Source organism: Tinamus guttatus, unplaced genomic scaffold, assembly GCF_059628265.1.
Source record: "Tinamus guttatus ecotype Peru unplaced genomic scaffold, ASM5962826v1 Tinamus_guttatus_pri_ptg000439l, whole genome shotgun sequence".
Classification (NCBI taxonomy): domain Eukaryota; kingdom Metazoa; phylum Chordata; class Aves; order Tinamiformes; family Tinamidae; genus Tinamus; species Tinamus guttatus.
The window spans coordinates 1,465,486-1,488,792 of record NW_028288973.1 but is presented as its reverse complement, the minus strand read 5'-3'; the positions used below and the strand labels follow the sequence as shown (position 1 = coordinate 1,488,792).

Sequence of the window (23,307 nt, the reverse complement as noted above, 5' to 3'; positions counted from 1 at the left end):
TGGGAAGAATCCTAGAAGGAATGGAGGGGTCCAAGAGAGCCGATGAGTATTCAAGGATTACTTCCTCCAAGCTGGAGATTGGTGCGTTCCTAGGAGTGACAAGTCAAGCGGAGGGGTCAGGAAGGGCTCTTGAAACACATCAATAGCAAAAGGAAGACTAGGGAAAAATGTGGGTCCATACCTGAATGGGATGGATGCCCTGGTGACGAAGGATACTGAGAAGGCGGAGTTACTGAACGCCTTCTTTGCTTCAGGCTTTATTTCTCAGGCCAGTCCTCCAGAATCCCAGGCCCTAGAGACAAGAGAAAGTCTGGAGAAAGGAAGATTACCCCTTGTTTGGGGAGGATCGATTTAGAGATCATTTAGGCAAACTTGACACCCCTCAAATGCGTGGACCTGATGGGATGCACCCATGAGTGCTGAGGGAGCTGGTGGATGTTACTGTTTGGTCATTCCCTCACCTTTAAAAGAACAGGAGAGGTATGTGAAAGCTGGAAGAAGGTCAGTCTAGTCTTTAAAAGAGGCAAGAAAGAGGATGCAGGAAACTACAGGCCAGTCAACCTCAACTCCATTCCTGGAGAGGTGATGGAGCAGCTCATCCTGCATGTCATCTTTAAGCATGTGAAGCATAAAAAAAAGGTGATTGGGAGTAGTCAGTGTGGATTCACCAAGGGGAAATCGTGCTTAACCATTCTGATGGCTTTCTATGATGGATTGACTTCCTGGGTAGAGGAGGGAGAGCAGTGGATGTTGTCTACCTTGACTTCAGCAAGACTTTTGACACTCTCTCCCATAACATCCTTGAAACAGATACCAAAGTGTGGACTAGATGAGTGGACGGTGAGGTGGACTGAAGCCTGGCTGAATAGCAGAGCTCGGAGAGTTGTGATCAGTGGCACAGTCTAGTTGGAAGCCTGTAGCTTGTGGTGTCTCCCAGAAATCAATACTGGGTCCAGTCTTGTTCAACTTATTCATCAGTGACGTGAATGAAGGGACAGAGTGCACTCCCAGCAAGTTGCTTATGTTAAAAAGCTGGGAGGAGTTATTATTTGTTATTATTTGTATATTGTTATACCAGAGGGCTGTGCTGCCATTCACAGAGACTTAGACACGCTGGAAAGCTGGGTGGAGAGAAACCTTATGGAGTTCACAAAGACAAGTGCAAGGTCTTGCACCTAGGGAGGAATAACCCCATGCACAGGCTGGGGGCTGACCTTCTGGAAAGCAGCTCTCTGGAGAAGGACTTGGGAGTGTTGGTGGATAACAAGTTAACCATGAGTCAGCAATGTGTCCTAGTGGCCAAGAGGGGCAACATGAGGAAAAACTTCTTTATCATGAGGGTGACTGAGCACTGGAACAGGTTGCCCAGAGAGGTTGTAGGGTCTCCATCCTTGGAGATATTCAAAAGCTTCCTGGACACAATCCTTGGAGACATGCTAAGTGACTCTGCTTGAGCAAGGGGGTTGAACTAGATGATCTCCAGAGGTCACTTCCAACCTCGACCATTCTGTGATTAAATGCCCTCCAATATTTTTATTTGGATATCCTGATCCTTTTTGTTGTTGAAGCTACTGCAGTTTTCTCTGTCAGTGGCTGGAGAAGGGATTCTAATATTCTATATATTGCATTTATATTACTTCTGTCTTTAAGACTGTATTAACCTTTGATAAACTTTGTTAAGCTTTGTTACTTTATTAATGAGGAGTGCATCCATCAGAAATATACTTTCTCCATTGTAAAATATGTAAGTCCACCTTACAAACCTTACTGTCTGGGGAATTTTTGACAATTGATCTCTTGTGTGTAGTTACCCCCATTGTGACATGTTCTTTTGTTGTTGTTGTTGTTGTTAAGGAGAAAATCATTAACATTTTGGAGCTCTAAAGAGTTTCTGATTTTCTAAAACGTAGGTCCCTAGATAAGAGTATCTGCCAAAATACTTTCTCAGGATGAAGGTGTGTTTGTGCAGCAGATCAAGTTTAAGCATGTGTTACCAGGAGCAGAGTCCAGGACCTAGAGGAAGCATGCTAGTTGCTGGCATAGTCTAGAGCCTATGCTCTTGTATCTTTGGGATTGGTCTCTTCTCTAAAATAACTACCAATAGGACCCAAGGAAGTGGCCTGAAGTTGCACCAGGGGAGGTTCAGGTTAGATATTAGGAAAAACTTCTACACAGGAAGAGCAGTCAAGCATTGGAACGGGCTGCCCAGGGAAGTGGTGGAGTCACCATCCCTGGGCTCCATGGGAGGCTCAATGATCTTGAAGGTCTTTTCCAAACATAATGATTCTTTGTCACCCCTGATTTCTGGGTGTAATTAACACAGGAATGTTAGCACATGCTTTAATCACAGCTTAATTTTGATGTATTATTGTGTGCCATATAATTTCTCTATCATTTGCAATTGATTTATAAATGAAAGGATGAATTTTCTATCTACTGACCACTTAATCACAGCCTGGGACTTTGCAGCCAAATGGAGCTCTTTTGTGTCTTCTGCTCACTAATAAACGTTTTGTGGACTAATTTGTGTCCTTGCTGAACCTTGGGTAATTCATAATATTCAGCCATTTTCACATTCATAATTTGAATTATTTTGTGGAGGCAGAGCTTATTTGGAATATTTTGCACAGCTGCGGTATTTAATTCTATAGCAATAACAATGTTAACTCTGTTCTGAATAGAATAGTATCCATGTATAGACACCAATAGTAGCAAGGCTTTGATAAGAATATTTGTCTGTTGCTAGAAGAGAGAGTGCAAACTGTATTTCCAGTGTTTGAAAGTATTTAGAAACAGGAGAGAGTGTCCTTATTTCCCCTAAAAAGTTGTGAAGTAGGAGAAGGCAAAAGAACAAAGGGTAGAAGCAACCATGAGACCGTAGGTTTACAGGGATGAGCTCAGAAGTGATGGATAGATTGTACATATCAGTCTAAGCTCTGGCAAAATGGATAGGTCTCCAATCCATTGTTTCCCAAAATATATAGTGTGGAAAATTGCTGATCTACAAAATTCCATTAATAGCTCTAAAGGACCATGTAAAACATAAGGAGTTGGGAATTTGTTGTTGAAAAGTTTGGTAATGGTGGTCTGAGGTGTGTTAAGGATAGGTGGTGGTTGGTTGGTGCAAACCTATTATGTATGATTTTAATTTGTCATTTGTTAGAAAATTACTCTTTAAGGCTTGTGGATTTTTGGCTCTTCTTCCTTTTGAGTTGTAGCTGAAAGAGTGCTGCATTTCTTCCCTGGCAATATATAGCATCAATGTGAACAAGTACTGCTTTTTTGTGTGAATAAAAACAGTTTGCAAATCTTATTTTTTTTTTAATTTTGTCTAGTCATGAAATACTTTCTGCGTATCTAAAGAAAGGATAAGTCCTTGTTGCCTAAGATTGTATCTTCAACAGGCTGGCTGATTTTGGTGTTTTATAACTTTTATTTTATTACAGCAGTGGAGAAAATTACAGAACATTTACAGCTTAGGAGAGCAGAGAAGATATAATATGCCAATTAAGAAATTCAAGATAAATGTTTCTTGGAAAAAAATCTTGCCTCTTTGCTTTTCCGTGTGAAAATAAAACCTCTTTTATATAAAATAGTGCAATGCAGAATAATGTGGATTTTTTCTATATGTTAAGTGTACTATAATCCACAGCCTGTGATGAAAGCTTGATTTAATTTTGTACAAATCGTGGTTTTCCTAATCTTCCTGTTAGATTCTTTGAGAGTCTTTGATACTTTAAAATGAGGGTTAGATGAGAATAATTTAATGTTTTGTATATGTATATGTTCTGTATATGTAAAAAGCAATTTGTGCTTATTTTATTGTAATTTAAAATATTCCATTTAAATTTGTTGCAAATTTTTTGAGCCAGTTCCTCCTAGAAGAATCAATCAGGAAAATTCTGGGGATTTTTATCAAGTGGAAATGCAACAATTCCAGATTTGGGTAAAGTGTGGAAGCAATTTGTATTGCAGAGCAAGAACTGAGTTGGATAAATCATAAAATAATAATTTTAGGTTCAGGCAGAAATTGATTTATGTTAGATGCCTGCTTGGGACTATCTTGTTTTAGTGATACAGGTGAGAAACATTGAAATTTAAACTTTGAATTTAAAATGCATTTAAGAAAAAAAATGTATTTTAAAACATATGAGATTTCTGCTTACCTAAGGCCTGCATATGCTGTAGCATATTTGAATAAAATGGACAAATGCATAGATAGGGAAATATAAATTCTTGTTTACAAGATAAAGTGCAGTCTACCATGAAAAATGAGGGTGATACTTTGGAGCTATCTCTATTCATTGTAAGTGGTATCCACACTGTAATTATTTTTTCAGTTTGAAAATAAAAGGATATTTATTTTAATCTTATATATCATTACATAATAGAAATTTTTCAGGCCAAATCAGGTCTTAGACTTGCTTACTATTGCTTGTCCAGGACTTAATGAGAGAATAATATAAAAAAAAATGATGTAGGAATCATGATTCTTCAAATGCCTTCAAACTTTATGCCTTCAAACAACCTCAGTTAATACTGCCTTAACATACTTTATTATGCACAGTGTACTGTAAATAATTTTTAGGACTCATTAATGGCTGTGTTAATGTTTTTTGTTTTGTTTTGTAAAATTCTGGATAAAATTTGAGGTTGCATGACACACTAGAAATGTTTTAACATATAAATCCTTGCAGGTTCAAAGACTAGAAGGAGCATATAAAGGACTGCAGTCATACCGTGCTTGTATCATCATGTTAATGTTGATTCTGTGATACCATGGGTCTTATTTGTGATATTCTAATAGGTGGGATAGTGATCTTTTGTAGCACCACCACGCTGTTGTAATTAGACTTTTTTACCACTTGAGGTCAGCAGCTGCTGAGAAAAGGAAGACAAAAACAATCCTGCCTTTTTGCAATCCATTTTTTACTTTATTTAGAATACTTAAATGAATACATTCTTCATACCCATACAAACGTTGTGGAAAAGCAGAGGATTTATTTTGAATGAACAACAGCTTTGGCAAAAAAAAAAAAAAAAATCTTCCTTGTGAGCTATTATAGAGTGAATAGGTTTAGGTATGTTTATTGGCTTCCCAGGCAGCACTGGTAAATCATTCCTGCGAAGAATGATATTCTATACAGAGAGAAAGGCTTTCAGCGTTTTAGCTTTGTGTTAATACTAAATTACTGATGATATTAAATCAGAACAGAACAGTTCCCTTCAGGGAACAGTTTGACATCCACAAATAGCAGATTTCCTTCTTTGCAATAGTAATCAATGCGCTGTGAGGATGTGAGGAAGATGTTCCTCGGGTGATCCTCCCTCTTAACCTTTGCTTAAGCAAACAAACTAAAAAGGAGAGTAGGGAGTAGCTTGATGTCAAGGTTACTGTGCTGGGAGATGGGTAGCAGGGGGTTATTTCTTGATTCTCTCCTTGGCTTAATGTGGCTCATTTTTTTTAACTAAAGTCTCAATTTCTCATTTGTAACTCAAAATATGTTCACCTTTTTTTGTGAAGTTTTAGAGGATCTATGTTTTGTCATAGGATTTTTGGTATGCTCTTTTAATGAGAAGGTCAACAGTGACATCACAGCTGAATTTTGGTGCTGAATAACAAGTGCCTCCTTCTCAGAAATTCAGCATGTTGTTTCTTTTGAGAAGTCCATTATTACTTTTCTAGATACTTGTTTTAATGTTGCTAATAAACATAACCTGTACTTTAAATGTGATTTCAATAGTCTGAGGTTACCCCTATGCATAGTTGGTAGCAACTGATATTCCTGTCAGGCTTTTAATCAAAAAATTCCATTGCACCAGACAAATTTAACAAATTTTGATATAAACAAGCATCAAATCACTGATTAAAAAAAAATGCAGCAGGAAAGATGTAGGTTAAGTATTAGGAAATCCTTTATAGCTGTAACAGTCAAAAGAACAAACTGCCAAATGAAGTTGGGTAATTGCCATCACCAGAGATTTTCCAGGCTATGAGTATGCATCTATTTAATAGGGATGGCTTAAAAATAATGCAGTCAGGCTTGGCACAATTGAGAGTTTAGACTGAATGACTTATTGCACACATGTTTTATACCAAATGCTTTTAAAAATTTCTTCCAAGTTTACCTTAATTAGGGAGAAGCAGCAGGAGTGTCAGCAAAAATGAGTAAAAACAAATTTCCTTTTCTCCTAATGTGCACCAAGACTACATGAAAGAAGAAACCAGACATAGTGAGAGGGAATAAAGCCTGGATTGATGTGACCTTTATTATTTTAACAGTGTCTTTCAGCACAATTACAGAGTTACAGGATTGCAGAGAACAGAGCTGGAGTATAAAATAACATAATTAAATAGAACAGGAGGCAAAGCAGTCAGCAGAAGGTGGTTGGAATTGGGCAGTGAAGAATGGATGAAGGGTTTGCATTGGTCAAAGCCTTTATAATTCAGCCACCATAGTTGCAAATTCTGGAGAAGGGAAAAATTATTTTAAAATAATGTTAAAAAAAAAAAAGTAAAGAGCAAGCATATTACAATGATTACAGAATCACTAATGTAGCAGGAACATCACAATAGCAGAAGAAGGAAGAAATCCAAGGTAAAGGGAAAGTATAATTTAGAAATTCTTAGTGACATGAAAGGATTTTTTTGAGGGTAAGGAAGAAATTCCGTACATGGCAGACCATGAAGAGTGTCCGGAGTTGTTCATCTGAGGAACTTGATTAGTTCCCTGTAAATCTCACTGGGATAAAATCAAAAACTAGAAATTAAATTTTGTAGGGAAATAAATTTCCTTTATATTAGAGTTTGACAAAGACAGTCATTAACGAGTGTTTCAGAGTGCTTGTGTCCTAATATGGTAAATATGTTGCATTTAAGCTTGATTTTATAAAGGTAAAATGACTGAAAATGGCAGATTGCAAAAACAGAAGGTTCATCTCTTTGCTACACAGTGATGTTGACCACACCGACGGTAATGGCAAAAATTCCTTTAACTTTAGAGGGCCAGGATTTTGCTTACTTTCATCAGTGTTGTATCCGTAATACATAAACGTTTGCAGTTTGGCATTATTCTGTGCTTTGGAATGTAGTGTGTCTTTCAACAGGACAATAAAGCATGGAAAGGGCACATCTGCATCTCAGTGAGTAGCTGCTTGGCATACTGCCTTCTGAATACTACATTGCCAAGGAAGTTAATTCCTGACTGTTTAGCCTTGGAGTAGTCACCCATGAGAAAACCTTGCGCAGTTGTGTGTGTGCGCCCCAGAGCATTAAAACTGACAAACTGGAGGGAATCCCAAGAAGGGCAAAAAAAAGAGATAAAAGGATTAGAGGATGTGTAGAGAGAGTGGTTTATGGGCTTAACGTAATCAGCTGAGAGAAAAATGACAGGAGGATGTAGTCATCTGTAGAGAGTTGAGAAAATTAGTGAGGTTTGATGTAATGAGAAGTAATGTCTTGCAACCAAGAAAAATATAAAGTTGTAAATTAGACATTTGTAAGAAAATTCTGATGTTCAACTGAAAAATGCTCAGCTCGGAAAAAAAATTGTTACCCTACTGAACCCTACTGTACCTTATGTTAGATGTATCCAAAAAAAACGTTTTACCAAATCTTGACAAACCAGGCTGGGAAATAAAAAACCTCAGAGGATTTAAATTAAATCCACATTTGTCCATCATTTTGAAAGATGTAAATCCAAATTAGGATTAGTGGTGCAGAATACTTAACATGAAACATATATAAATCCTGGGTGTAGTGAGTACATAGATTGAGAGTGTTGCAAAATGAATTTAAGGGATGAAATGAAGCACTTGTGTTAAGAACCAAGAGTATTCTGGAAAGAAAATGCAAAAGGCTGTGATAATCAAGTGGCTGGGAATAAATCCTACAGAGCAGAAACTCAAATGATAAATGGATGAAACCTTTCTAAAAGTAAAAAACAACTGCGTATTCTGTTAGAAGGTGTTGTTATAGTTGCTATAGCTTAACTGTAGTCCTTAGTCCTTTTTATAAGAAGTTTTGTCTATGGACAATTACTGTATTGGTAATATATTTCAGGGGTATTTCCTGATATCAAAAAAACTATAAGGTGACCTGTCATGAATAACTGTTATACACATTATACTTTCTCCACTATTTTCAATGTGTGTGACAGATTTAAGTATTTCAAGTACATACAAAACGAATAGCTTTCTAAAACTTATTCACTGTGTATCTTCACATAAAAGTTACGTAAAGTGATTATCTCACTGCACATGGCTTGGGGGAACATTGTTACAAACTTCACTGATACGTGGAAAGCTTCTAATATAAAACACATGATATTGCTGCCTGTCTGTTGGTCATTCTTAGAAAATTGTTTTGCCTCTGAGTCACCTGTTAGTGTGATACTCCTTTTGATTGATTGTGCCCTCTGTAATTTCCCTTCCAAACTAAATTAAGTTATATCTATCTTGCACAAACTATAGTTTCCAATTACCAATTTCAATTCCCAATTACCAATTCCAATATGTAGTGGCTTAGTGATTTCTATGGTCAGATTTTGTTTTCTACATTATTTTTACACTAGAAAATCTCTTTCAGAAACTTAATAAATAATGATTTACACTAATCTGTTTTATAGCACAAGCAAAAACAAATATATAGGAGAAGGACTTCCAAAATATTTTTCATTTTTGTCATGACTTCTACTCATTTTGCAGTCCCTATTACGGTATTACTGAGAAAAAGAAAAAAAACACTGATATCAGGTTGTCTGCTATAAGCTTACTTACCTGAATCAATCTTTCTTCTGAAAATCATGCCCATTAATATGTCACTAATTTTAATGGGTATAAGAAGAACTCGTATAATAAATCATGTGAAAGTACCTCAAGTAAGGACACCTCCTAGGTTCAGTAATGCTGTTAAAGCTCAGCTTCAACCTCCCTAAATGATTCACAATTTCTCTTCTGCTAATGTGATATCATCATGGTCTGAGAACTTAAGAAGCTTTAGATTAGAAATAGGATCATAGTAACTGATATGCCAGTGTGCTAATATATCACCTGGCTAATGTGGCAGTGCATGATTTGGTTTGTCATTTCTTCAGATTCTAAACTAGGAGACTCCTAGCTGCCCTCATTCTTGCCTTTTTGTTCCCTTTATCTAGAGATACTTTTCTAATGCCCAGAAATCAGGCAACACAGAGAGGTATGAGTTTTTAGATGTTTTTGAATTTTAACCTAGCATATGGCCTTTCCATTTGGTGGAAACTTAGAAAGTTGTTGTTGTTTAATGATGTCTACTGAGTTTTGTACTCTGACCACAAATGCCTGCTGCTGTCTCCTGCAGTGCTGCAGTGGGGAAAGATTTAATTCAGATGTGCATCTCTTGGTGACTCTTCCAGATTATTTCAGTGACATATTTTTCTATTTATCTTTTTGTTTTGTTGTCTCCTCTGTGTGGGCTAATTCGCTTCCTCCCAAAGGGTAAAAGAAAACAGTATTTTTTTTATTTTTTTTTAATTTTTTTAGAAATGCTATGAGTGAAAATGTTCTTTTCCCAGAGAATGTGATAAGTTTTTTTAGCTATGAAAACCCACATAAGCACTAGCAGAAGCTACAGAGCCATTGTAGAGAAGTTCCTTAGCCGGCTGACTGCACTTCAAATTCTAAGAACTTGCTTCCTAAATTGTCCAAAATCTTGCATCATTTTCCTATTTACCAAGCAGGTTGGTACTCAACAACATTTATTTATTATCCTTTTTTCTCCATGGGGATTTTGAGTCAATCTCAAGGTCCGTGAGCTCCCAGTATCCTGATCCTCACTGTACTGAAGTCAACAGAACAAATTAAATGATTAAAGCATCATCAGGAGATTGAAGATCAGGAACTACCTCCTGTTCTGTATTGTGCCTTAACTGAATTTTGGGGTTTGTAAACTCTTGCCCCCTCTAGTGTCTGTTTCCCATGAAGTTTTCAAGCAAATGTAGCAAAACTTGGCTAAGCCCAAATTTTGCCCTTCAGGAGGTCACAGCTGTAGTGAGAGCCGCAGGTTTACTCATTCCTTGCATGTAAGAGTAACACTGAATTTCTGGTATAAAAGTTTTTTCCTTTAGTTACGTACCATCCATGCCAATTTTACCATCACCATCCTTATCTGCAGCAGCCATAAGAGCCTTTGTTTCTTTGTCTGAGAGGTCTCTGCTACTCGAAAGGAAGCCCTTCAGCATAAACCTAAGGAAAAGCCATAGAAAAAGGAAAAGTTTGTTAAGAACACTTTCACTTTGCATTTATTTGTACCTCTGTTTTAATATTTGAGAGGGGATCTAGGATTGATGCTTCTGCTGTTGGCCTTTAAAGTTCAGGAGGAAGGCTCTGCTCTGAAACTTCATCTGACTGAATAACTATCAGGAAAGTGTAAATCATTTGTATGTTTCGGACACTCTGCTGTAAAAGCTACACTTAGTTAGTTCTGACATACTTTAGATTATACAACTAGAAAGTAAATAATTATAGCAAAAACAAACAAACAACCAACAACGACAGCAAAAACTGGTCAGAATAATTGTGTGTTATTAACTACTTTTTTAATAAAAAATACGAAATTAGACTCTTAAGATGAGGTTGAGAATTTTTTTAAAAAACTTACTTTAATTCATCCTCTTCGATGAAGCCACTTCGATCCTTATCAAGAATGCGGAAAACCTTCTGCACTTCTTCCTGGCTCTTATTTTTCAGTCCTACCATCTCGAAAAACTTCTTGTGGTTGAAAGATTCAGCAGCTACAGGAGATGAAAATGCAGAGAACTGTTTAGAAAAATTATTGAAACATATACACGTACTCATACTTTTTTCCCCTATTTCTGCGTATCCTACCCTGGAACACAAAACTGTTCAGAAGCTTAGCTGTGGTAGGAGCTGTAACAGCCCATGCCTCAAAGACATGGTAATTTAATGAACAACTGATGAGAGAGATACTGGGTGACGAGCTGAGCTACAAAGGAATGAAGACGCTTGTCCAAGGTCACACAGAAAGTCTGTGTGACAGAATTGGGGACTCAAGTCTAACAATGCCTTAACTGCAAGACTTTTTTTTTCAGGTTAATGAAATGTTTTTGTGCTAAGAATATTCTCTTAAAGGTGACCCCTAGCTACTAGATTGTATGTAACACTCCCTGACATTTCCACTCATGAAAAAAATAAGCAAACAACATAAAAACCAAAGCACGCTAGTCTTGCTCGACCACGGAGCCCCGCGTTGATGAGGACTGTTCCGGAGCACCTGCGTGGCTCAGTTCCTTTCCGTGGCTCCTGGAGCCTTCCTAGACATCAGCACTGCCTTTCCACCGCTAAAGGCAGGTGCAGCTTCGCAAGCTCGGACGCGGCGGTGGAGAGCGCGCTGCTGCCTGCAAGCCTTGGAAGCAGGAGTCCAGGGCAGAGACAGGAGCCCTCGGCGCTAGAGGGGATATGAACGAGCTTACCTGGTGCTCGACCTTTCTGTCCTTTAACCGCACCCGCCTTTGTCCCCACCCGCGCAGGGCTGTTAGAGCTGGAGAGATGTTAGCGAAATCCAGCGCAGTGACCTCCGAGACGTGCTGGGGGTTTTCATTTATTATTTATTTGCCTCCTTATTCCCGCCGTACCTTTTCCTACTGTATAAAACTCAGGCGACCCGGTCGTTCGGGGCGCTCTTGACTGAGGTCTGTGATGAGCGGCTGCTCTTCGCATCTGCTCCGGGGCTTCCCTAGGACAATGGAAGCTAACGAGGGGAAAAAAAGCTGCGGGATCGAGCAGGGCAGTTTGTTGCTCCTTATGACTCTCCGGCTGCTGAGCTTCCTTAGGCTGAGCTGACTTTGTGCTTTTGCCTGTTCGGGAAGGTCATCACGCAGACAAGGAGAGAAGGAGGCTGCTGTCCTGGGTGGTGGGACCAGGCAGGGAGCTTTAGCGGGGCTTGGGGAGCACAATTTCTGACTTTCCTTTGGGGCAACCTTAGTAAGTATTTAAAACTCTCCTAGCAGGGAGAGGGGTCGCGAGTGAAGGGGAGTGATAGGGAATATCCGACAGAGTGGCTACTGCAGCCATTTGTCCTGCATGAAGCTTCTGCAGTAGAGCAGGGCACTAACTTGCTTTACTGTTGTCCCCTGCTCTATCCCGAAAAGAAAAAAGAAAAAAAAAAGAAAAAAAAAAAAAGAAAAGAAAGAAAAAGACCCGAGGAGCCCCCATGGGGGAAAAAGAAAAGAAAAGAAAAAAAAAAAAAAAGCGGTTCTTACTTCCTTAAAAAGAGAAATAGTTCTGCAATACTTGAAACTGAATTTCTGGAGATTTGGAAGCTGCCGACGTCCTGGCTGACCACCCTGTCCCACATCAGGACAAAAGCCACCCTGGGGCGCCTGGAACTTTTCTCTCTTTTTAAGTATTCCGTTGCTAGTAGCAAGATCCGTCTGCAGTTACCTCTTCCTCTCCTTTAGGAAGAAGGAGCATTTCATCCCTGTAAGACACAGGGCAACTTCGCAGAGAATGCAGCCCTGCACTTGATAATCCCATCATGCTTTCACTGCACTTGCTCTTTTATTATTATTATTATTATTATTATCTGGCAAGGTCCTGTAATCTTCCCTCGGCTGAAATAAATGCACTTCTCTCCCTTGTTGAGGAGAGGGAGAAAGAAAAAAAAAAGAAGAAAGAATGAAAGAAAAGAAAAAAAAAAGCACTCACCTGTAAAGGCTTCCACAGCTTTCTTGATATCCTCAGCGCTGAGCACGTCAGTCATACTCATCTTGCAACTGTTTGAACAGGGAAGCAAGTGCGAACAGATTAAAAAGTGCTTTCCTCATCATTCCTGCTCATATGACCAGAGCTGCAGTGCCGTGTGGGGACGGCGCACCGGGAAGGGCTGGCCCCGCGCCAGCTCCACAGCTCCGCGCGTGGCTACGTGCCACGGGCTGCCGCTCTGCGCCTCGCCGGGCGCCGCTCGGTCCCCGGGAGGAGCCGCGGAGCCGGGGAGAGCAGCGGGCGCCCATCTGAGGGGAGGATGCGAGTGGGGGGCAGCCCCGGGAAGGCTGGAGCGGTGCCAGGGGCTGTTGTGACCGACGGGAGGAAGGGAGCTGCGCCAAGGTCAAGTCCGCAGGTGCGGTGCAAGGGCTAGTTGTGCACGGCAGATCCTCTTCGTTTTAGGAAGTCAAGACCTTCTTTACCAGCTACGTTTGCTGAGGAGTAGAGAACTGCAGCATATGCCAAGCTTCAAGCCGCTTTCGAGGCCAGGAAGCAAAAGTAGTTTTTAAGCGTTTATCTTAACGTTCAGACACTTCAGACGTGTCCCCTTCTTACCCCCCCTCCACAGACACACTCCTTTCAGACCTTGTTTCTTTGGGGCCAGTCCATATTAAGCATCATCCTCACTGAATTAATTAACACATCCCTGCGAATCCTACGGATCCCATTTGTAATGCACAATATGCTGCAGAATATTGCATGATATAATACGGTGAAAGGAGATGCGAGGTGACAGCACGCTTAAAGGTGGTTCTTGTGCAGTGGTCGGGCCCTTAGCCGGCACTGGGCGCTGCCCAAAACTGTCAAAAGAGCCGACAAAACCTTTAGGAATTCGGATGGATTTTCTAGGTTTGTCTTCTCTGAGAAACCGTGCCCTTTTTTCTTTCATATAAAATACAGCAGCTAGTCCAACTTATGTTCCAAGTTTGGGCAGGAGCCATTAGGTTGAGGTAGCCAATGCTAGGGCCCAGTAGTAGGGCAAATCTCCGCAGGAATATTGGCATCTCCAGGTAAGGAAAGGCGGGGGAAGGAAGCGCGGGGGCTGCAGGATCCCTACACTGGCATCAGCAGATGCAGCCCGGGACCGCCGCTCTTTCCCGCTGATGCAATTGCACCGTTGTCCTGAGAGAGGCTGGGAAAGAGCGGCCTAAAAAAAAAAAAAAAAAAAAAAAAAAAAGTAGGAGGCAGCTGAAAAAATAGAAAAGAAGGGGGGAAAAAAGCCAAAACCCCGTCAATTTGCTCTTTCGATGATTCCTCAGCGCTCCTTCAAAGTGCGAGCCTCCCCTCTGCGCCACCTTCCTCGTGGCCCATGTTCAGCTATAACGGGTGGGTCATTAACGTGCCACTGAGCGCAGAAGGACGGAGGAGGAGGTGACATTGGGGTCTTAAAAAAAAAGAAAAAAGGCGACTCTGCGCTGTGGGAGGGACTGTCGTTTTTCTCCCCCTGGAATTTTTTTCCACCTCATCTCCGTGTTCCTGTATTTCCCGAGATACGCGAGAGGCTTTGTTTTCTCCAAGGACAAACAACGGTGACAGATACGGGAGTCGAAATCATCTTTGTAGTTTGAAGGCGCCTTCCCCTCATCTTCAGCAGAAGAGGAGCTGCCCGGGCAGCAGGATGCTTGTCTAAGACGAGCTGCAGCCCCGCAGAAGAGCTTTGCTCGGTCTCCGACACAGATACCTGTCTCCCAGCTGCTCCCCGTGGTTTTTTTCTTTTTCTTTTTTTTTTTTTTTTTCGGAGAGGAGAGGTGACAGGGTGCAATGAAGACACTATTCGGGTCCCTTGCTTCAGGCGGAGCTCTCTTTGGAGAATGAAGTTGAAAATGCAGCTATTTACAAGAAAAATAAACCTGCCTGATGCATAGTGTTCTGTAATTGGCATCTCCTTGTTTTTTAAGTGTGAGAAGAAGCAAAAGTCCCTTCTTGTTTCCAGTAGAGAAGTCACCGGTCTAATATGACATCCACATACTTTCCTTCCCCGCTCAAGGCAGCAGAGGTGCAATCCACAGAGGAGCTGGGCCTCCCTCACCGCAGTTTCTTCTCTTTCGTACAAGCCTTGGCAAACTCATTGCAGGGTTGTCCTGCACCTGCAGTCACAAAGCCTCTTAGTATGGCCCTGCCAGCAGGCAGGCCCCTGATTCCCAGCGAGTGAAGATGATTTTGAGGAGGATGACTCGCGTTTCGGAGCCAGCTCCGCTCTGCTGACGAGGCAGGAGCACGTTTGGAGGGCTGCCCTCCAGCGTAACCCAAGCCCGTAGCTGGCCGAGCTGATGCACAGGCAGGAATCCGGTTAGGTAGCCTCAGGCCAAGCAAAGCAGCCAGAGGCGGGTTGTTAAGTGGCGTTTGAAGCTCGTTCACTGCTCGTGTCTCAGGAACGGGAGCCCGGGAGCTCCCTCGCATCCCTAACGATGCCTCCCCCGCCTCCTCCCCAGCACTTTCCCCCTTAATCCGGATTTCAGGCCGCTAAGGCCTAAACTTGTGAAGGTGTAAAATGAGAGGAAACAGTTGCGAACAAGGTTTCAAGGTTAAGTGGGGTCATTTGTATGATATAAATAACATTTCTCCTAATTTAATGTCCCAGATTCAGAAGTCGAGAGGCTGTGCTGATCAGAAGCAGAAAACTGAAAGCCACGACAGTTTGGATCAAAAGTGCAGAGACTGCAGAGTCCGAGCTATAATCTCAGAGCTATAATCATCCTTTTTAAGGACAGTTAGCAAACTTCTAGAAGCTCTTAGTCAAAACTTTATTTAAAAATATTATGTTATTCTAATAAAAACAGCATTTCACGAATTGGCAAGTTCACACACCGCCCGTCACCCTTTTCTCATCATCTTTCAGAGAAGGATGATGTGTTTTTCTTTATTTCTGAGATTTTGCCAAATTTACTGCCCGAACTCTTTGCAAAATCTATATCGTGGATTTCCAAGTTTACTGCAAAGAAGCTTTCGCGTAGATCAGCTCCTCCTCCGGCTAGCGACAGAATGATATTCTCACTAAGTAAACAACCAAATAAACTAAATGGAGATCAAACCACTGCTGTCAAAAGCAAACGGTGGATGGAGAACCTAATGAACAGCAAGAAGCCCCCACACCAAACCCTGAAGCTGCCGTTGCAGACAAGCAGAAACCCGGGAGACCTTTGCAAAAAGGAAAACACATTCCTGTATACAACTGGTGACCACGCCAAGGAGAACAACTAGATCTCATCGCTTACCATCATCTGTGCATAAACAAGCATTTAACTTCTGGGGCAGGTTTGATTTTGGTTTACTACCAAGCATTCCCGTAAATTCAGTTTACCAAATCTTTGCTCACGACTTTTTTTCCACTTTGTCTTTTCCCTTATTTTCTCATTTCCATTTTCTCACTTTCCCCCTTCTCTTCTCCTTATTATCTCTCAATATGTTCAGCTATTTCCTCCTTTTACACGGCCCTTTCTTCTCTCTTGAAGTCTTCTCCGCGGGAAGCCTTTCCTCTGTGTTTTGAAGATTCGCACCTCTTTGTCTCTCTCGACTTTTATTTGTGGGAAGAGGGACGGGTCGGAGTGTTGGAGGAATCGCGTATCTATTTTTTTCCTTTTTCCTTCAGGCGAAATTTCTGGGTTTCCTCTAGGAGCGGATGAATCCACGCTTGCAGTGGCAGTGTTAACATTTCTTGCTACTTACCTTTTGGATGTCTCTGAAGCACGCTGGAAAATGTTAGATTGGGAGACAGTCAAGGAAAGGTGAATCTCGGGGTGGGAGCCCCACTTATATAATCTCTCTTGTGCTTTCTATTTTCGGCCGGTGATACCCACTCCTCACTGGTATCAGATATTCAGGGATTTTGGTGGCGGTGTCACATTTATCTTTCCCTTAACTAATCAAGGAACACTATTAATAATCCCTGGCACTCACCTTCCCTTAGCTGTAAAAGCCTATTACATCGGCAAATGGATGGTCTGCTTGACATTTTAATGGTAAGGGGAAGAGCAGAGGGGTATAAAATAACTATATGAGGGCAAATAGGTGCTTCATCCTGCAAAAGATGAAGTGAGTTGTCACGATGAAGCAAGAGTTACAGAAGAAAGGGAATATGAAGATGCAACGTCCCCATCAGAGTGAGGGAGAGCAAGGGCTTATTGTGAGAATTTATCTTTTTGGCTCTTTAGCCTTGGAAGGCACTACTCAAAACAAGAGAGAACAACCCTAAAACATATTCCTGCACCTAAAGCTGCAGCACTTGGTTTATCTGTTGATCTTGAAGCAAGGCAGAAATACGTTTTCATACAGACCCCAGTCTAGATGTAGTCAACTTTAACACAGATACTCGGGAGCGTGTGGGCAATAGCAAACCTAAGTTGTGTAATTATGTCCGTTCTTACCTAAAGGGACATACAAAAGGGCATACAGTTTGGATTCCACTGGGTAAAGTGCCATAGAAGCCTATACTTTTTTAAACGTGAGCTTACTTAGAAGAGATGGAAGGTTGTAAACGGAGAGCTACAATATGTACAGTCATAATACATCAACTACAACCTTTATGTCTACCTACTACAAGCTTGTTTGTTCAGAATAAAGACATCTTTGAACACATTTTCATTTTTACTATGTCAAGCAATAACAACAATAAAAATGCCATTGAAACCCATTTCCGTTTGTAATCTATATGGGGTTGCTTCTCTTTATTTAATTTTATTTTTTCTGGGAGGAGGGAATATTTTATAAAGGACTGCAAGTCACATCTGTCTGAAGTATATTTGTTAGTAAAAGGTCTTCTCTGCTTCCTTCTGTTTGAGAAGGAATAGTTCTTAGGTTAAAACACAACCAGACTGTAATGAAATGGTAATGCACATCTGTAATACATCTGAAATTATCTTTTGGGAAGCGCAGGTGCTGCAAAGTGAGATTTGATTTTTCTACTTTGATTAATTGATGCTAGAAAGGAGAAAAGATAATTGAGGTATAGATGGGGTAAGAATACTTAACTATGTTTTTCTGTTGTTGGTATCATTTTGATGCCAAGTTCTGTGATAAATTGGAAATTCTCCAGCAGCTTGAGGTAATTTCAGAAGTGGAAGCTTTATTGAATCAAATATGACAAAGATTAATTCAATCAGTTTGAAGTCCTCTGTCTTGTTTATTTGCATTAGATTTCCTATGGTGGTCTTGGAGTCCTTTAATCCTTACTTTGACAAACACCAATTCCCTGCAGTATTTCAGAGCAGGTGAGGCTTTGTAGTTAGTTATGTTGTGGGATAGCTGGATTTGTGAGTCCAAATGTTTCAACCAACTGGTGGGTTACCTTTGGAAAAGTATGATTCATTGTATGCCAGTTGCTAAATAGCCTGGAGTGGGGTTGGCATCACATACTGATGAAGCACCAAGATTAGATTCTGGTTTAGAGATACCAACATCTTATGGTCATTACCTGGAGGGTCTATTTCCATTTGGTAGCTGGCAGAACAACTTTTACCTCTTACCTTCTTTTGAAAGTTGAAGGAGGATACAAATCGTAAGACTGTCTCTTTGACCCGTGGAGTGTGACTTCATTCAGGTCTGATGCATAGGAATGAGCGCATCTGTGAAGGAAGAGCAGGTGGAGAGGTGGTCATCATGATTTCTCTGTACAATGTGAAAGCCATCCAGATTAGTAGAAATCTTTTCTTGTCTTTTTACCTAGTTCCTAATAAAAATTATTTACAAAGAGAAGCAAATTTGTGACCTCATCCGGCAGAGAGTGAGGTCTTTGTTACTTGTCAGTTATTTCACTAACTAAGAAGGATTTTTTTTGGTGGTAAGAGGAATACAATGCAAATTTGCTCACCATTCTAGGTCATTAATACAAGTCTAGCTGGAGCTGAAATACATGGAGGGTTGTCGCAACATGACGTCTGATGATCGAGATTTCATCTGCGTGAAATGATGGATTTTGGGCAGGAAGATTGTGTACTCATCTGTAAATATGTAACTACATTACTCATCTCAGATTTGTCCAGGATTAGGACTGGACTTGCCCCTTAAGTTATATATCCATTGTAGCAATACTTGGGGTAGAGTCAAAAGCTGCTCCAAGCCCTTAGTAGCCCATGTTCCTGAAATACTTGATGTTAGGATCACCTTGCATATATAGCACTTTAAAAAGGAAGCCTGTCCTACTGCTGCCTTTTGTCTAGCTTATATATTTTACAAAAACTTCTGCTTTAAGGGATACTTGCCTGCCATCTTTCACCCACTCTGTATGTCTTTTCTTGCTCATTTGTTGAATATTATATTATGCTGAATGTTGTATTATTACATAACTTACTTTATTTGAAAGCACACTCTAAAATGCAGAGGTTTCATTAATATGTTTCTTGACTGACAATTTAAATGTTTGTTATATATTTTTATCTCATTATTTTCACATATAACTCCCTCTATCAGCCTTCTTTTTCACTGTTTCCATGATGCTTATGCCTTTTGATTGCTTTTTTTTTTACAGTATACAGATAGTTATAATATCCTCTAGTCCTTGGTTAGCCAAGATATATAGAATTATTTATTTTAAACCTTCTTTATGAATCAGCCTCTCCAGACCTTTAATCATTTTTCCTTGCCTGTTTTTGATGTTCCTCCAGTTTTGTTGGCATCTTAATAGTATTGCGGTGCCCAACATAGTATAGAGTTACTTTGCTATCTGAGCTTGTAGAATATCCTAACGTATCTGTGATAGCCTCCAACCTGTTTCTAGGATATAAGCCAAGAAAGATAAATCAGGTTGAAGTTACTGCAGTACAAGGCTTTTATAGGAACTGGTGCCCATCCATACTGCATTTAGTTTTGAAAGCAATTCTCATGGCAATTTTAAATCTTAAAAGAAAATTCTTGTATGCTTGCAGCATATTTCAGTTAAAAATGCGCTGAAGCATTTTACGGATCCAATATATTATATAGGGACCAATTCATTTTCATTTAGGGCAAACCTCAGTGCTGGTCTCTTCCTACTTCTAGTGAAGCTAACAAATGTACCCCTTCTCACAAGGTCCTAGTTATATTGTTCTTTTACTTCTAAAAAATCTGAAGCAGTATCATATTGCTATTTTTCTTAACTTAAATGAGTTGTGTTACAAAGAGGTGTCCAATGTAACCATAAACCTTGCAACACTGGGATTCAGGAGTCCAGAATCTGTGTACTAAAAATCTTCTGGAATAGTGGGAGTGAATGTCAATGTGAGTATTATTATAAGGATGAAATGTGAATGCATTAGAAATTGGCTAGAATTTTATGGCAGAGCTTTCCTAAAAAGTACAGCTAAACCTTTCCTGATGGAAAGCACAGTTTTAATAATTTTCAGAAGACATATTTACATAGAATAGAATGGAACACCTGTCAACTTTATCCTGCAAAGCTCTATGCCAAGTTAAGTTGTGATACTGAGAGCTTCTGCGGGTTGGAGAGAAGAATGGGCAATTTTATGGAAGAGAAATTCACAGAGAGTTGCCAAATTTGCATGGGCCATGTCTAGTTTAGGAATTTCCTGAGCTGAAGTGGATGGGATTTGAAATGGGCTTAGAAAAAAGTTTCACATATGTTTGCCTTGCTGTTATGTTCCTTCTAAGGCATTTTGTCTATAATCATTTTTAGAGACAGTGTATTGGGCTACAGGAAACTTTTCTTTGATTCAGTGTGACAGTTCTTAATTTCTTATTTTCTTCAATGTAGTTTATGATATATGTGCGTGAGAAATGGAAGGATCAAGTGGGCAAAATGTATGTGAAAAATATATCAATTAAAAGGAATGGGTCACAATACCCATGGGAAAAAATTGTTTTACTCACTAATAAAAATCAGAAACTTTATTCATTTTCTTCCTTTTTTTTTTTTTTTTTTTTTTTTACTGTGAGTCTTTGCTGATTTGCTTTTCTTGAGCTCATATACACCTTTGTTAATCTGCAAATGAGCATACTTGTTCAGATATGTGAACAAGAGAACTACTATTTCAGTAGTAACTGAAAATGTTGGTTGTTTTGTGTATGCTAATTATTTTCTTCTTGCCAGATGGAATGTATCAAACTGAATCAGGCTTTTTAGGTTCCATTACTTATTGATAGCTCATGGAATGGTTATTTGGTTTGCCTGGGAGGTCTGTATTCTTAGAATCAAAGTTTAGGTGTTACATTTTTACATATGACTCTTCTGATGATTGACTGAAAAGCTGTAAATAGCAAATGGCTGGAAGAGATACCCAAGATACTAGAAGTAGGTCACTAATAATCCAGGGGGTTTTTGAAACTCTCCAGCTTGCACTGTAAATGATATGGAAAAGTTAATTGTCTTGAGTAATATCACCTGAATGAGATGATACCAATGAAAAAGAGTGATTAGTGTTTCTGTGATTAGTGCTCCTGGTGAGTTTGACTCTGATTACCAAACAAGGAAGGAGGCAGTCTTGAAAGAGTAGATCTGCACATCGTAACACCTCGTAGCCACTCTCCAGTAGATACTAAGAGCTGGAAGAAAACCTGTTAGCTCCAGTGGGAATCCTTAACACTAGCTTAAGGGAATGTAACAGTTTTCTTTACAACAGACACATGTGGGTATCTCACCTTTGTTATATTTACCATTCTGGTATTATTCACTTCAGTATGAACAAACCTATATAACCTCAGGAGTTGTATTTCATGATAAATCAGCATAACAGAAGAGTGATTTCATTACTTTTTCCTATTTATTCAAGACTGGTGGTAGGATAGGATTAAGAGCATCTAGATCAGCATAAACATCTTTTTGGGAAGCTTGACTTAATTGGAGTTCCAGGCTAACCCAAATTTTGATACTCTTTCTTTTTTTTTTCTTTTTTCTTTTTTTTTTTTAAGGTTTTGTAATTATTTCAGAGCTGCTAGTTCACAATTGGGTGGTTTTAATAGTCAGAGATTTGTACAGGAGTCAGATGTGTTGAATAAACAGAGAGTGGGAAGAATTCCATAGTAGTGATGCTGAAACAATGAGTTGGGTCTTTCCTGTCAAAATTTCAAGTGGAAAGTGCTGGCTAAGAAATTCTGTAACTAGCATCAGAAAAGGAGGAGGCATTATGCCAACTGTTAATTTATTGATAATTACTTAGCTGAAAAATCCTAGTCATTATTCTGTATTAATTCAGTCAACTCCACGAAATTAGTTGAAGGGCCTCAGTCCCGTTACTGATAAGTAGACACACACACACACACACAAATCCTCTGATTAGCACTAAAAGAGAATCTCTGTAGAGTTCATGGACAGAATCAGATCCATACATTGAATACTCCTGAGCTTAATTTCCTGAATCTCTTTAGGTAGTGTACAGTGAGGACTGCAGGAAGAAAATCCCTTCTACGGTTGCCTACATTAAACCTCTTGTAATGAGAACGAACCCAAATTCCAGCATTGGATGTCCAGCAACATTGTCTTTGTCTGCATCTCTAACTCCCTCAGGTAAATTAGATGTGGAAAAATTGAGTTTTTCCTCTGTAAGAATCTCATCCTCTGCTCTTCTGGGGTGGAAGTTCATTAAAGAGGGACTCGCTGTTACCACTTAGGAGAAGTAAATCTTTCTTGTCATTCCCAGTGTACCATAAATTTCTCTTACAACTCCATTTTAACCATTCTTTCTCATAATCATTTTATCACCTCGTTCATTACCTTATGTAGGGTGCTTTCTTTTTTTTCCCAGACAACTGGGAAGAAGCTCATTTTTGTTCTGAAGATTTACAGTGTTATTTGAAATATTTGAAATAGTTTTACTAGAATAAGCAGTCTCAAAGATATTTTCACTACATTTCTTTTGGATTCTGCCTATTTTGAACTATTGCTGTATATGTACACTTTTTTTCTTAGACATTTCCCATTCCCAAAGAGTTTCATTGTGCCCATATCTTACATAAATCATGTTATTGCAGGGCCTGTTTCCTTTTAGAACTTACTGAATATCCCATGTCTAGGCAGTGGAAATATAACCTAGAAGTGGAGCATGAAAGGTAGCATGTGATGCAGATCTAAATAATATGCAGCAATATTTGATGTTTGGTGTTACAGTATTTCGACAGTTATTTGTAAGAGACATTAGTTCCCAAGCTCCTTCAGTTTTGATCTCAGTGGGACACGGAAGATGATGTCTTAAAAAAGAGTGAGATATTTTCAGGAAAGAAAAAAGATCTGCTTTGCAACGATTTACCTCATAGATGTCTGTCTTTCTGCACTTTCACTTTCACTCAAGTGGAGCAAGGGGATCCTCCTTTTCACAGAGATGATCTGTTGATTATTTGACCAAGTTAATCTTATGTACTGCACAAAACGTAGTTTCTCTTCAGTTGGGCTTTTCTTGCCTTTTCTTAATAGAGCTATTTTTCCTAGTTATTAACATGATCTAATGCTATTAACATTATTACAATTAATATACACTAATTAATTATATATTAAATATAATTACTAATATTATTAATAAGAGGTATATTATAATACTGCCTAAAATTGTAATGTCAAGAGCCAGGGGAAGGAAAATGGTTCTTCCTTGTCTCAGAAGATTTGTTCATGTCTTATGAGGGAATGAT

General features: G+C 39.5%; 1 protein-coding gene and 1 long non-coding RNA gene across 2 annotated transcripts; one reads left to right on the top strand and one right to left on the bottom strand.

Moving 5' to 3' along the window:
- Positions 1-6,252: 6,252 nt before the first annotated feature.
- On the bottom strand, positions 6,253-12,864 carry PVALB (parvalbumin). Its single transcript, XM_010212993.2, has 4 exons — positions 12,703-12,864; positions 10,637-10,769; positions 10,112-10,221; positions 6,253-6,469 (listed from the first exon to the last, which is right to left on the bottom strand). The coding sequence occupies exons 1-4, from the start codon at positions 12,761-12,763 to the stop codon at positions 6,441-6,443; spliced, it is 333 nt and encodes a 110-aa protein (XP_010211295.1). The 5' UTR covers positions 12,764-12,864; the 3' UTR covers positions 6,253-6,440.
- Positions 12,865-15,530: 2,666 nt separating this feature from the next.
- Positions 15,531-16,431, top strand: LOC148593177 (uncharacterized). The gene is made up of 2 exons (XR_015913776.1): positions 15,531-16,014; positions 16,349-16,431. It is a non-coding gene; the product is annotated as an uncharacterized LOC148593177 (long non-coding RNA).
- Positions 16,432-23,307: the final 6,876 nt, after the last annotated feature.

Excerpts from the sequence above, each read along its gene's own strand:
- PVALB (XM_010212993.2), bottom strand. The coding sequence starts at position 12,763 with ATGAGTATGACTGACGTGCTCAGCGCTGAGGATATCAAGAAAGCTGTG. Across the intron at positions 10,770-12,702 it reads AGCTGTGGAAGCCTTTACAG|CTGCTGAATCTTTCAACCAC; the intron begins GTGAGTGCTTTT and ends CATCTCCTGTAG. Across the intron at positions 6,470-10,111 it reads TGGTAAAATTGGCATGGATG|AATTTGCAACTATGGTGGCT; the intron begins GTACGTAACTAA and ends TCCCTTCTCCAG.